This window comes from Theropithecus gelada, chromosome 2, assembly GCF_003255815.1.
Source record: "Theropithecus gelada isolate Dixy chromosome 2, Tgel_1.0, whole genome shotgun sequence".
Classification (NCBI taxonomy): domain Eukaryota; kingdom Metazoa; phylum Chordata; class Mammalia; order Primates; family Cercopithecidae; genus Theropithecus; species Theropithecus gelada.
This window is the reverse complement of record NC_037669.1, coordinates 84,446,238-84,462,134: the sequence shown is the minus strand read 5'-3', so window position 1 is coordinate 84,462,134 and position 15,897 is coordinate 84,446,238. Positions and strand designations below refer to the sequence as shown.

The 15,897-nt window shown below is 41.5% G+C and overlaps 1 protein-coding gene across 3 annotated transcripts in view; it reads right to left on the bottom strand.

The window, feature by feature from the left end:
• The window catches only part of ERC2 (ELKS/RAB6-interacting/CAST family member 2), a 970,915-nt gene that overhangs the window by 173,735 nt on the left and 781,283 nt on the right, over window positions 1–15,897 (bottom strand). For all 3 annotated transcript variants that reach the window (XR_003118096.1, XM_025375698.1, XM_025375697.1), the window contains one exon: window positions 9,483–9,548. Coding sequence is in view for 2 of the 3 variants with exons in the window: in XM_025375698.1 (XP_025231483.1) it covers window positions 9,522–9,548 (27 nt within the window). In the remaining variant the exon portion in view is untranslated. The remainder of the gene's footprint in view (window positions 1–9,482; window positions 9,549–15,897) is intronic.

The window sequence follows — 15,897 nt, the reverse complement described above, 5'->3', positions numbered from 1 at the left end:
AGCCTGGATACTACCCAACCACTCTGCACCAAAGGTTATGCAAAGTCAGATTCCCATCTCCATCAAGTACATATTTACAAGACCATCTGCATAGGAAAAATATGGCAAGATAAATACTGAAAGGTTAAAAATGATGCTTTCTCTGAATGAGGATTTTGAGAAAATTTTTTTCCTGATATCCTTATTAAACTTCCTAAGTTTTCTAAAATGAACATAAAAGTAATACATGGGGAAAATGAATTGTTGGCTGTAAGCAGCTCAGGTTTCCCAGTGAAAGCAATCTGCGATTATTATTTCAGGGCCTCATCCTATGTTTGCCCTCTGATGGACAAAGATACAATGTACAGCGAGGGGTCTTTCGCCATATATGGGAGTCTGCCTTTTTATTCTGGATCTAATAGGTTTAACTGAAAATCTTCTCTCAAAGAGATTATAACAATCTTTCTTCTTCAAACTTCCAGGGGCTCTGTTTCTACCACTCTGCATATACAGAGTGACTGAGGAACTAAGGAAATGTTTGGGGACTGGCAGATTCTAAAGCTATCCTTGCTCTTCAACCACCCACACAAACCTAAAAGAAGGGACCTGATTTATTAAGGTGCACAGCAGGAGGGCACACAGTGGGGTTGCAAACGCTGACCCTTAGGCTGAAAGAAATGTCAAGGAGTCTCCTTATAAAGACTCAGCATCTCAGTGATTTTGTCACCATGGGAGCAACTGTGTGAGCTGCAAGGCATGCGTGGACCTATGTTTACAAGTGCTGGATTTGCTCCAGAGAGATGGGGGCCTGACGTCCCAGTCTTTCTCCACTCAAGACCAAACATATCAGCAGCTTAGATCCTGACCTGACACAGTGGAAATTCTCAGTTGCTGTGTGCTGTTGTTCTCAGCATTTACATTATATTTCCCAGAAAACAAAGTTAGAGGGCACGTATATTCCTAGAATACATTCCCATCTCAAAGTCTCTGATAAACACATTCACGGGGAAGGCACAATGAGGGTTGCAGTACCAGTTTCATAAGAACACTAGGTAGCCACCAGGTGGTGGACTAGCAATTTTCCTGTAGGGATCTTGTGACTCTGGAGAAGGAATATATGGGGGAGGCCTGAGGATACAGTTAAGGTACATTTTGGTAAGGCTAATGACCTCCAGCCAATGGATGCTCCAATAGCAGAAAGCAATCTAGCCATTCTGATTGATACGCCCAGTGGTGGCCATAATATGTGCTCTGATTTTAGATGTTGTCTTGGTTTTCCCCTTTGGTTGGGGCTGTGGAGATGGCTGGAAAGAGGTGGGGCTGGAGTTGCTTTCCCTGAACCAACAAGACAATTCTGACCCAGAGCATTACATTGCCCACCAATTGGATGGTTCCCCAAAGAGGCCTCTGAGAAGTATATATTCTCAGTCTACAAGTCTCAGAATGAAACCTGTGAGCCTGCTCAACCCCACATTACATATTCTAGAGGAATACCTTATGGTCTCCCTGAAAGTGCCATTATGGCCATTTTCCAGTGTTATTAATAATTCTTTTAGAAGCTTGGGTTCTGCCTCCAACATTAAATGATGCCCTGCATTGTTTAAAAACCCTCTCTTTCTTTCTTTCTCTCTCTCTTTTTTTTTTGACAGTTTAGCTCTTGTCATCCAGACTGGATTGCAATGGCGTGATCTCCACTCACTGCAATCTCTGCCTCCTAGGTTCAAGCAATTCTCCTGCCTCAGCTTCCCAGGTAGCTGGGATTACAGGCATGTACCACCATGCCCAACTAAGTTTTTGCATTTTTAGTAGAGACAGGGTTTTGCCATGCAGGCTGGTCATGAACTCCTGACCTCAAGTGATCTACCCACCTCAGCCTCCCAAAGTGCTGGGATTACAGGTGTGAGCCACTGTGCCCAGCCTTTCTTTCCACCTTTCTGATAACTTGGGTGATCCTCTGAGATAAAGCATGTATAATATTGTGATGTCCCAGGTGTAAGACAATTGATGGGCAGGATTGTCACATAAGATCACGCATGTCTCTCTGGCACCTGCTAACACTGACAGTGCTAACTGCCACAGGCACCTCTCTCCCTACTCTCACCCATGGCAGACTTTCAGGCTGGCTGGTTTTGCTGATGTTCACTGAGCTTATTATTGCTGTTATTATGATTATTTTAGCATTCAGCTTTTCATATCCCTCCCACCCATTGGTATCTGTGTCTCAGATTAATTTTCACCAGATGCGAGTGTCTGGACTTCTCCAAGATTTGTTATTTTCCCTCCATGTTCCTAACCTTCTTCAGGCCATTTGTGTGATTTCTCTGACCTCGCTAGTGTTTCCAACACCTTCCAAATTAGTGTCATCTGTGACTTTCCTTCATATGCTCTTTTCTCCCTTTTACAGATCATTAATAAAGAGGTTAAACAAGACCAGACCGACAGCATACTCTAAAGCAAATGACAAAGGGGTGGGAGAGCCAGCGTGCTCCCTGTGCGCCAGCCCTGGCACAGGAAGGATGTAATGTAATGCAGTAACACTCTGCTCGACGCCTCCCGCCTCTGGCCCATGGTAATTTATCACCACTGTTTGTTTATGATTTCTCAGCCAGATTTCAAGTCCTGAGAGTGTGGTCGTATCTAAGCCAACATGCATTGCTTTGCCAGGTAACCCTTATGAGCTCCAGAAAAACCCACAGGAACTTACTTACTGCCCTTCAATCTGCTTAAAAGCTTCTACCTCGGCCCCCAAGTCCTTCACCCTTGAGAGCAGAAAGAGGTGGACTAAGACATTATTATCCTTTTCTCTCCTCCAATTCATTAGCTCACAATTAATTATTTGTTAAATATTCATTGGCTTTCATGTTACTCATTAGATTTTTGTTTTAGTTGAAAGAAACCCTCTGCTACAAACATGGACTAATTCATACTCTCCAACAATCAACCTTTCCTTTGCTATACCCAAGTGTTACAAAAATCAAAGGTAACTGGAGAGGGTATGTTTATAGGGTAAATATGCTTTAAATAAGGCTTGTTAGAAAATGTGTAGATGGCCTGGGTGTAGCTATGGGCCACAGGAATAAATTGCTTTTCTTCTGCCTTTTCTTTTACCTCCCAAATTCAACAACCCCAGTATCAACCACTTTCCTCTGTTTACGGATACAGTACACCTTCCTGAGCCCAGAAGTAACATAATAGTGATATATTGATATTCTACCTAGGGTTGAATACTCACCGTGTACCAGGCATGGCTTGGCATCTTACTCAGCTCATCACAGCCCTGGGGGTGTCACAACCTTCCTCAAAGAGAATATGGAGGGGAGAGATGGAAGGTGACTTACCCAAGGTCATCCAAACCTAGGTCTATCTGAATCCAGAGACCACGCTGTTAGCCACCCCACCACAATGTTACCCAGTCTCCCATAGATGAGGGTCTGCTTCACTTTTTCTGAGTCACTGGCCCCACTATCTGCTGAGGAACATAAATACTCTCTTTACGGGGATGTACATACATCCACATTGAAGTCTATTAACCACATCAGGGGATTTGCAGAGCCTCCAGGGTTTATGGACGCCAGCTTGAGAATCTGTGTACTACGCTAAGCTCCTCCAGGGTAGGAATCACACTTTGTTCACTACCTTGACTCCAGTACTGAGATGTATATCCAGTACATCTCCAGTACTAAGATGAAGAAATATTTTTTGAATAAATTACTAATTGCAAAGACCGTGAATAGGATATTCAAGTTGAAGCTCTAAACAGCAGCTTTGTAAGCCTGAATAGAAGACATAAATATACAGACACCTTCCAGAGGAGTAGAAGAGCAAAATAAAAGGAAGAAGTGGAGACAGAGATAAAGCAAAAACATCTTACTTTGCCCAGGAATCGATTTTGCAATTGGAAGTAGGCAGAGACATTGTCTTGGTGGTTCTAAAACATCTCGTAGCTACTTCTGGTTAGTTCTCATATTAACTCCTGAAAAGAGATTATTGAAAGCTTCTTCTGCAGAAAAATAATATACATAGAATTTCAAGATGGGAAGTCAATTATCAAAAGCAATCAAAACCTCATGCTGCACCCCTTAACCCACAGAATCCTTGATCCCTGGAGATCTCAGGGGGAACTGCAAGAGCCAATGGCAACTCCCTCCTCTCTAGGACCCTAGAGTCCCTAGGTCCCTTTCAACCTCCTACAACTCTGGGATTTTTGTTTTTCCACAGATCGCTACCCCTTACATGTCTCCTAATTCTATAACTACTGATTTTGCTTTGCAATCTCCTTTTCTTCAAGAGTTGGAGGAGTCACTCACTCTTGAAGTTAGACTTCAGCCATGCTTTAAACTTGTCAGCCTGCACATTACTGCAATAAGAGGCCAGAGATTCCCCCGCTGATAGGCAGGAACATGGAAAACAGCCTATTTCAAAAGCCTGCCTTTCTCTTGGCCAGACCGACTGGACATCTGGGGAAACCAGAACTCTGAGTTCCCTCTCAGTGCCCCCACCACCACCACCACCAATGGCCTGCTCCAGCTTTGACACCCAAGGTAGAAATCTGGAGGCATTCTCAATTCTGTTCTTTATCTTACCTCCCCATCCAAGTCCTCCTGGCTTCACTTCCTAGTCTTATCTCCAATTTATCCACTTCTCTGCATCTCCACTACTGCTGCCCTGGGTCAGTGCTATCAATTCCCTCACAGATCATGGAACAGCCTCTACTTCTGCTCTTCCTGCCATGACAATTCATCCTCTACACAGGAGCCAGGGTTGTTCGACAACATAAATCAAATCATGTCATGTCCCTGCTTTAACTCCTCTGATGTCTGCTCAGTTTTCTTAGGCTAAAAATCTAAACTCTCTACCTTGCCCTAAAAGGCCCTACATTTTCTGGCCCCTTCCTTCTTCTCCATCCTCATCTCGCTGTTTTGTGCTCTACCCAGAGTTATGGTCTTCAAGCTTCTTCAGCTTATAAACTCCTTCCCACCTCCAGCTTTTGAATGCCTCCTGGGACCACCTCCCAAATGCATGCCTTGGCATGGGTACCTCCTGACTCTCCCCTTTTAAGACTTGGCTTAAAACTTACTTCCTTGGAGCGATGCTTGCTGAACATCCTTTCTTAAGTAGGTCCCTCATGTTAATCTCAGTATCTTTCTGGTTTCCATCAAAGCCATGACCAAAATGTACAAGGTTTCTATTGAGATGTCTAATTATTTATGTTCTGTCCCTTGACTGGATGGCAAGATCCACAGGGCAGCAACCATGGCAATCTTATTCGTCATTGACTTCCTAGCATCTAACTGAGAACCGTTCGGTGAAAGAATGGACAAATGAGTGAATAATAAATGAAGGAATGAATAAATGAAAGTCTGAGTAGCCAACGGCACAAGAAAGAGATATATCAGATCCTCAGTTACACAAAATCTAAATTGCATTAAAAGCACCAGGAGGTACCCCTGTACAGGAGGTGTAAAAGAAAACCTGCACTTTGCATAGAAACCACCACTTTGTATAGAAACCTCTGCTTTGTGTAGAGCTCAGAGCTCTTTCTTTGACTTTCTTTTTGCCACCATTAAATTTCTCTAGTCCCAGGATAAGCACAGACCTAGTGTCCAGACTCTGTCTGCTAAAAGAAGGCAAGTCGGACATGAACTTCCTAGCCAAAATAAAACATCTCCTTCCTCCTTCTTTCATTCTTCCAGAAGGGAGGCATGGCAGGGAGTTCCACTGGGCCATCCAGCACTTTTATTTGTAAAACACCCCTTCCTCACGTCTAAATGTTCTGGGATTCATATTTTTACTCACCATAACGTTGTCCATGTGCTGGTGGCAGAGAGCTACAATTCTTCATTTTGAACAGGCTGCATCTACTAGCATCACAGCCTCATGCCAAAACTTGTTAATGCCACATCTGTATTTTTACGAATCGGGTCCTAAAAATTTGTATATGTTTTCAATCAAAAAAGACTAATTCTTTTCTAGTGGTTTAAGAAATAAAAACTTGTGTTCTATCTTTGCTGAATTACAAGAGTTCACAGTAAGAGCTCAAACATTTAAATGTCAAGGCAGATGTGGCACTAAATCTCACAAGATGCCTCGATTCGCTCGTCCATTGCCCACCTCATTGATGTTCACAAACCTGAATGCCTCTTGGGGGGTCCGAGGAAAGCACCTTCATTCGACGTAAATGAAGAAGTATTTGCTGACACAAATGGTACCTACATTAAGTGGATTTTCCTGAAGGAAAGTTATGGAGAATTGAGGAGCTGCTTTTCCTGCATTTTGCAAGGCAAGATAGGGAATAGAGTTAGGCCTCCAAGAGCACATTTTCACAATTGAAAGTATGTGTGCATGTGGGGTTTGGGGGGTTGGTGGTGAGAGGACAGTGGTTGAATACACAGTGCCCGGGATACCTATGAGGGCAACAACTTGCTGGAAATGTGATCCCATGGAGTCTGAGAAGAAACCCAGAACAATGAGGCTGGCCACAGGTAAATCTTAGGCATAAGAAAACAAGAGTGTGGATGATCCAACAGGGAGGGGGAGCATAAAGAGAATTGAAAAGCAGAATATAGGAATATATGGTTGGTGTAGGCAGCATAGATTACATAATTACTGGCACTGAGGGCAAATGAACACGTGAGGCCCCTTCTTTGAAAAACATTAGGAATTTCAAGACAGTGACAGTAGAGTTTTAACCTAACAGTGAAGCCCTTCTAAGTGTAGGGCCTGTGGACTGCACAGGCCACACGCTGATAAATCCAGGCCTGAATGTGAGGTTTAAGAGGGGAAAGGCTAGCTCTGGGGGCTGTCAAAACTCTTTAGAAAAGTAAACTTTCCCTGGTCCACTGTGTGCTCGGAAAATATCACTCTTGAATGACCATAGTGAGACAAATAAATCATGTCTGGACTTAACATCCAGAAGTGGCAAAAAAGGGAGGAGCTGGCAGGGTTGTTATGCTAATTCCAATTTGCTGTAATTTTTAGAGTAACTTTTTCTAAATTATGATTCATTTCAGCACCAAAACTCCAGATTCAAGTCAGAGCCTTCTGATGCTATTATGAGCATATTACTGTTGTCTAGTAAAATAACGTCTTGTAATGTTTCTTTTATAGGGGCCATAAATCAAAACATTGAAAACAGTTAATTTTTAATGTACCACTATTATCCATCTTTAGTTATAAATTTAATGTCTCCTAAGGCCTCATGGATTGTAATGCAACTCAAAACATGCAACGGCTGCTCAAAAACAGAAGGTTCCCCCAGTATCTCATTATTTAAATCCTTAAAGACATGGTTTTAAAAGCCTGAGGATATCTAAGCAAACTTGTTTAAAGGAGTCATAAAGAAAGATAAGTAGTTTTCCTCTGAAGCATATGAAATTTATTACAGCATACTAAAGTAGGATTATATATTGACTAAATTACTAAAAACATTTATTTTCTGGTGTCCATGGCATTTGGGGAAATTCATGAAGAAATAAAGGGGATAAGGCTTAATACGGTTGTCTGCATTTGCCTTAAGCAAGGCAAGATTTCCTATGGGTCTTGGAGCCAATTCCATCCTGAGGATAACAACACTGTTCATATCTCAGGGTGTCATGAATCTTGTGAAAGAGCAATAAAAAATCTTCACTATTCAGGAGGACACACAAGTGCAGCCTAGCGCCCTGATACTCATGATGGCAGAAGTAGCTTCACAGAAGAGCCCCAAGTAGGAGCTATAGTTTTCAAGACAACTGCCAAACTCTTAGAACTTTCCTTTACCTACCTAGCCCATGCATGTTTGAGGCAGGCTTCACGTGTTTGCTTTTTAATGCTATAAAACGCTTTCTTCTCATTTCATATTAGTTTAGGTCAATTTCCACTTTTATTAGCTTTTCTTTGTGAGTAAACGTGACATTTCTCTTAATATTTTCCCTAGAGAGGGAAAGAGTTGCTCCCATAGAACATCCAGAACTTCTCTGATTTCCCCACTTCCTCATACTGACAAGCTTTCCTATGGAATGACTTTGCATCTAGAAGTGTTCATTCCAGTGCTATTTTCCCCTTTGCCAAGAAAAGGGAGAAGAGATGAGATACTCCTGTATTAACATGAAGCAGGTTTTACCGGCAGCAAATGGATCCAGGAGGCATTACATCTTTACTATGTAGAAAGATGTTATATCTGAAAACCACCATTCTGTGAACTTCACTCTCAGTACCAAAAAAAAGCAAACTGACCCATTAGTGGGACGTATAACAGGTTCAAGTGAGAAGTAAAACACAACAATGAAACTCACCAACAGGCAAAACGTACCAGCTCTAGGTTAAACTTCACCTGAAGCACCACCTGCCATGCTATTTGAAGGCAAGACTTGGGAAAAGACATAAATGCTAAGTTATCCCCAAGAATTGTCCCACACCTGTTGATTCTCCAGCACTGTGTCATTTCATGCTTGTCTCAGAATAAAGAACTATACATTGAATACTTTCTGATCAGAAAAAATCACCATGGCACACAATCTATATTCCTCGTTCCAAATAAAATGTCATATGCAATGTTACCAAGTTTAATACCGTATTCCATGTAACCATATGTATATTCAACTCCAAGGAGTTTGTGACTTGGTGTTCCACAGCCTGCAGTGTACAGGAGAGGTGTAATTCTCAGCAGCAAAAGTTTCTAGACTTCAATGTTCCATTTATAACCATGTGGTAATTACATGTGTCATTATTCAATCGTAATGCAGATAGGACATAAATAAAGGGTGAGTTCTTAATAGCTAAAGATCAGCTTTTAAAAGTACAAAACCCTCTGATAAATACAATGTGTGTAATTTCTAATGCAAAGCCTCTTAGAAGTATAATTTTTAAAAAGCAACAGATAAAATGTCACTAATAAGACCTGCTAATACGAATATTTCTATTCTAATTCATTTAAAGAGTTACAGTTACCCATTCACCATTACTATGCCTTGATCCTTGTGTTTTCTTCAGAACTGCCATAGAAGAGATAGCACAATCCATTAAACGGGCTTCTTAGAGATGATAGTTTCAGCTCCATGAAGATACATAGTTTTATTTTCCTTATTCCTTGCCAAACATTTGACACAACCAGAAGGACGTGAGAGTCACACCACACTGGCATATCTGGTAAAAGCAAGTAGTCGGCTGAAAACCACGACTGGAGAATTGCGACAATTTCTGAGTCCACAATCATGCCTTAAAAAGTGTGTATAAATCCTAATAAGGGCACAGTTTACATCTTAAATAACGTAGAAACATTTGAATCGTGCTAAACCCAGCCCCAACAAGGCAGAGCAGTAATGTGGTTGTGGGGTGGGGAGGTGAGGTAGGATGGAGGGTGCTCTTGGGAAGGGTCAGGGCACGCGGACATTCTGCGCTCACAGAACACAGTAGCAAACACAGGGCACAATTCACAAACATCAGCGAGCACAATTGAGCACGCACACAATACAACACTAGAATGCAATTTTTTAAGAAAAATGATATAAAAGATGGTTTCTCACCCCTCAAAACAAAACTGGAACTTTGGTTTACAGGCCCGGCTATGCCCATATGCCCTCCTCGTCATCCTGCGGCCGGCCCGAGGTGGGGAGGTGCACAGAGAGGAGGGGAGCACCAGAATGAAAGAAGAGAAGGTTAGTTACACCGAGATGCACTGGAAAGGCACGCTAATCTTCACTTTGTTTTTTAATCTTCAAGACTGAGGAAAAAAATCCATAGTAACTTAAGTTCCACATCACCGACTTGTCAAATACATAACCAAGTTTTGTATCTATGGCAACCCACACACAAAAACATTCCACCCACCCAGCTCTGACTCTGTGTCAAGATTGGATTAGAAGATTAAAATTAGTCTACATTAGCAGATGATTATGTTTTTGGAAAGCATGCAATCTGAATTGCATATGCCTAAGGAGTAGATTAAACCTTTTAAGTAAGCAGAGAAGTAATTATAGTAATCAAATACCCTTAATTTCTCTTAAGCTTAAAGTATCAATAAAGGCTGAAGAAGAATTTTTTAAAAACACACACACACAACTCCATCTACTCGGGTGGAACAAACTTTTTCAGCAGGCGATAATTCATATTGGTTATTCCACAAAGGCTCAAACATGCATCTTCTTAGTTGACAGATTCTACGTTGCTCTCAGCATGAAAGAGGATGCACTGGCGATGGTATGATTATACAGTTGCGTGGAATGATTATACATTTGCAATCAAATAAGTTTCAAAGAAAAGAGGGGCAAACTTTCAATTCAGTAGAATGCTTGTAGAAAGAAAGTTTTGTTTAACTTAAAATTGTGTTCAACTGCGGATAAACTGAAACTTCTTTCCTTGGAATTCTTATGGAAAAGTGTTTCCAAAATAGCTCTGGTGACTTTCCTCACTTAGTAAAGTGGCTAATATACAGGCAAATGGAATCTTTGAAGACAGAGGTATATCCCCATAGCAAAGTCCCTGTTTTGAACAATTCTCACAGTTTACTGCAAGGATTGAAACATACCCTGGTGTCACGCATAATTTGAGAGCTGTGCCTTTTAATAGATCTCCAATGAAGTCAGATTTTGCCATGATTTGCTTCTTGTTTTGAAAATCAGGAATAGGAGGAAAAAAAACTTGGAATATTTTCTCATTATTTGACTCCTTATTGGTTAAGTTGTTATACTATTAGGTTGAATCATACGAAAATGCCAATACTTGGCCATTTTTACCTAGAAAAATAGCAGTTTCATACAGTTCCACCTAATCTGGCCAGTAGGTCTAGTCATTTTTATCTACTCAAAGATTTTTTTTTCAACTGACTTTCAATACAGTTTATTACCTTTGTATTTCCAGGTATTTTATTTTATGCATTGAAAAAATTATTCTGAGAAGAGATCCAAAGAGTTCATCATACTGCCAAAGGGATCCACGGCCCACAAAGGTTACGAATCCCTGACTGACGTGAGTCAATGGAATGATTTGCACAGGGTCTGAACTGGATGACTCAGTATGAATTTTCACTTGACAGCTTAGGTAGGAATATTCTGGTAAACAATAAAATACATTGATCATTTTAGCTGGGCCTTCTTATGTAAAAATTATCTGTGTTTATTTATTATTAAACAGTCTAATAATTGCTCTTGGCAAGAAACTTCCCTTTTCCCTATGTGACTTAGGAAAAATGTATTTTTACATTCATTTAACTTCCTCTCTGTCCCTGGAGAAAAGCAAATTTGATGTTCCTTTTCATCTTCATAAAGGAGGAAAGTTTACAGCATAAGACCCGAGGGCATTCATAAATGGGTTTCAAGGGGCCTAGCAACCCCTTGAAATTCAATGAAGAATGTTGTTGAGTATGTGTGCAAATATATGTCTCTGGATGGAGGCCCTAGCTTTCATCATAAGATTCTTGACCCCCAAAATTGCTGCTGTAGAAAAACTCCAAGCATAGAAAGATGCTATGATTTGCCAAAGTCACAAAACAAAATAGGAGGCTTTCTCTAAAATACAGCCTACAGCCACTGCCGACTTCTTCTTAAATAGCTATAAAATAACTTTCCTTGCAGAGCAGTTTATTTCATTTCATATTTAAAACCCAACATCACATATACATTCATTTTGTTCCAAATCCATTCCTATCGGGTTTTAATTTTTAAAAGAGAAGAAAGTAAGCAAAAAGAAAAGCCACTGCCACCAAAACCTACTACTATTTTCTTAACAGTGAAATGTGGTCTAATGCAAATCACTTTTAGCAAATTAAATATATTAAAAAGTGGTAATTAATTATGATTGAAACAGACAGGAGTTGTAGTTTGAAAATATACGCTGCCAATATCACTACTACTGTTCCTCGTCCACCATAGGAATAAAAAGGAGCTCCCAGATGTCGAGGGTTATTAAAAACCAGATGTTCAGATCGACATCTTGTATGCTAGCGAATAAAGTAAAGAAATATGACAGTCCAATGTAAACTTTGCTAACATTTAATGTGGCAGAAATGTGGATTAATTCCTTTCATGAACTCAGAATATTATGCATTTTTAAAAGTTTTTAGTTTTTTAAAGTTTAAAGTTTTTAAAAGAAAATAGAGAAGTGGTGGCCCTTTCTGGTCTCTCTAATCTTCAAAGCTTAAACATGAATTGACCCTCATCGCCAAATGATCTGGGTCAGAGTGAGTGTCCGTTTGGGGAATAGAAAACAAAAATGCAGGAGCTAATCAGTGCGGGAGCTCCAAGTCTTTCCAAACACATGCAGCTGTTTCACTGCTGCACTGCCTGCATCTCTGTATGCAAATATTAATTTGCTCAGCAAACTTACTGCACAGAAATGTAAATTTGGGGACCCCAAAATAAGAAACAGCCAAGTATCACGTGATCCCTAACTTCATGCTAAGTTGTTGAGAAATACTTGGAGTTTTAAAATGCATCTATCAGGCCCGGGAGAATGTTTCCTTTCCTTGTTTTTCTGTTTCCAAATCTACTTTGCAGTGGCTGTTCTGAATGCTGCTTGGTGTTTGATCCCTGGTGTGTCCTTTGTGAGTGATTGTTCTGCCACAAGTTGCCAAAATATCTGGATGGGAAGAAAGACTCTAGTCCATCAGTCATCTGCATGCTTTTGTTCATCTGGGGATGGGAACATCCAAGGTGGACTGAAGCCCAGAGAGCACAGCGACCACAAAACACAGCAAATGCTGAAGGGGAGGAGGTTTAACTATCAAATAACCTCAGGACACATCTACAGTTCCAGGGATGATGTGACGGACAAGGGGTCTTGATGGAAATCCTGTAGTCCCAGATGCTGTGCCCTAATGGGATTATCTAAATATTGAGATAAAACAAAATTCCTCACCAATGGGCTGCTCACAGCGGCTATGTTGGCGACAAGCTCTAAAGGCAAAGGGACTGAGTCATCGTTGACAAGACAAGAGACTTGTTGTTGGGGGGCATTTATTAGCTCCAGCAAAGAGGCTCTGAGAAGAAACTCTGTAATCTGACATGATAAATGGCCCAGTGTAAACCTTTAATTGGTCACTATTTTGAAGTATTAGGTACAGCCAGCAGGCAAACCTGAGGCCACCACCGGATTTTTTTTTTTGTTTGTTTGTTTGTTTTGAACACCTGAAATTCTCTTTGAGTTGATAGCTGGCTTTTTTTCTTGAAACCAAAGAATTAATTTCCTAATGGGGATCTTAGTGTCGCACCTGTCCTAGAAAGGAAAAAGAGTAGAACCAAGGATGTATCATTTCCAAATAGCCTGCTGCCTTTGTGGGAACTCAGCCGAGGTCTCTGCCAGGAAGGTCCACCTGGCTTCCTTGCTGGAAGGGGTGCAAGGAGATGATCCTGGTTATAACTAGGTCTGGTGTGGGCAGTCTTCAGACTCGCCTCCACCCTTACTTCCTTCATCACTTCTCTAAAACTTCTGAAACTTCAAGCCCCAGGACTTTGCAAAGTTTGACTGCACAAGTCACGAAAGCAAGATCACAGTGTGGAATTTATGATGTGCCCTGAGCCTGGGCTCAACCAAAGCAGATCCTGTTAGCATTTCCAACTGCAGGCTGGGCCAGAGCCGGGAAAAACAGACACGTGTGTAAAGGAAAACAATAGGCTTAGGCATGAGCCTGGAAAAGTGGGGCACCGAGCCTCATCAGGGCACTAGTAGGTTTTCTGCTAGGGTCAAGTCCAAACCTTCTCTCTGGAGACCATTCATCTGTCTTTCATCTCTCCTGCTTCCTGGAATGCTTAGTCCACGGATGAATGTCTCTGTTCTGGTGATGGGGTCAGGTATGGCTATAAACTCTTACATGACTTGTATTTATTATAACCTCCGGGGCCCATTTGCAGGTAAGATCCCCCCCGGCCCCGCCCTGCCAAACAGGAAAGTCCTAGCCAGGTTCAGAAATCTGCTTCCTGTTCTTTTAAAAATAAACGTTAGCTTATTTCTGAGCTGGCCTAGAAAAGAGCCAGTGTGTATTTGCACCTCCTCCAGGTTAGAAAGAGTGCTGACGGCTTCTGTGTTTCCTCTCCGAGGCTCACCAAGGCCCCGTGACACAGGTGTCAGGAGGCTCTTTGTGCAGATGTGGAAAGGAAGGCTCAGGGAGGGAGGTCAGGTAGCTCACCAAAGGATACCTGGCCGGGAATTGGGGAGCCAGGGTCAAATTCCAGTCTGTCTAATCACAAAAATACACCCTTCTGACTCCACCATATGAGCCGAGAAGCCACAAAAAGAAGAGCTCACTTTGACCCCAAAAGACATTTGTTGGTTCTGCTTAGCTCAGCTCTAGAGTACATTGAACTTCGTCCTGCCTTCTTTCCAAGCTGTTGAAGACCCCAGTTGGAACTAAAAGCTACAACTTAGTTGGATCCCTCTGGCTCTTGGAAGAAAGGGGTCTTCACATGCAAGTGGAAGCTATTTACGTGGACATGTCAGCAGCACCCCAACACATTTTAAGATCTCTGAGGGGAAAGGCAGCACCTTTACTTCCTTCATACTGTGCCATGATTCGCAGATGTGGCAACTTAGATATTTCTAAATGAGTAATTATGGAAGGCTCAGTTCTCACTGTTTTGAATGACTGGATTCCTCTGAAGGAATATGCTTCCCGGATTCCCAGAGTTCCTTACGATTGCCAAGATTGTGTTGATTTGTGTCTTCTCAGAATGACTGTTCCCATCTTCCACCGCACTAGCCACATCTCTGGTTTATTCTTCTACCCGCAAGTGATGAAAGCGGAACTTCATTGGTTGAGGGAGAATGCAGTATATGTCCATATTTTAAAAGACACACTGGGGTGTCTCTCAAGGGAGAGGCATGAACCGGAGATCCTGTGCAGCCTGGGTTGGTTCTTCTCAGCAAGCTCACTTCACAAGGACACGCTGAGGCAGGGCACCCACCTGAGACCACTTTGCCAAGCCATCGAGAATGTTATAGAAGTTTGGGCGACATTTTCCTTCACTTCTAATATAGCATCTTTAAGCGCATCCTCAATTTTTTTTTTTTTTTGCATCATCATTATAGGGCAAATTGAAGAAACTAGTTTTCTATTTCCTTCAAGCAAAAGTAGCTGTGACAAACTAGTCTTTGGTGCACTGTGCCAGTTCACTCAGCTCGAGGACATCAGATACCCAGCTGAAGATGAAAATGCTGGACGCCTCTATGCTGGCCAACAATATTGTTTGGGAGCTTAAAGTCAACATCTGCTAAAAGCAGAACCATTGCCAGATAACCACAAAAAAGGGTGGGAGTGAAGACAGGCTTTATTTTTGCTCCTTCATCCATCAGTCATTAACATTTGGCTTTGTTAAACACAGTGAAAATTGTGTTTTTAACATGACTCTGGTTCCTTCATGGTAGGCAATCAGATTTCCTTTTGACTCCTCATTTCCTCAGCTGCTTAAAAAAGACAATGAGAGGAGGCTGAGGCAGGAGAATTGCTTGAACCCGGGAGATGGAGGTTGTGGTGAGCTGAGATCATGCCATTGCACTCACTCCAGCCTGGGCAACAAGAGTGAGACTCCATCTAAAAAAAAAAAAAAAGAAAGAAAGAAAGAAAGAAAGAAAGAAAGAAAGAAAGAAAGAAAAGAAAATGGGACTACCATGTCCTGGTCCTGATGCTCCATAGGTTCGCTGTGCAAATTACACTCAAGAATGTAAATTAAACCAGTTTGTGGATGTTACAGACTTAGACCAATATGACTAGGCATATCATTCCTGTTGGTAGCGTTGATAGCTGATTACTAGTAAAACAAATTATTTGATATTAAACTAAGGCTGAAGGCAAAACGGTGTGTCTAAAAAGGACCTGATGGTGTCTAAAATGATTCTTAAATATTTTAGAATCTCTGGGCTGTTCAAAATTGACATTATTAAGATCATTAATAGATGGATGCCCAAATCAGAATTTTTCAAATGCTATTGGTCTGTAAGGTGGTTTCCTGC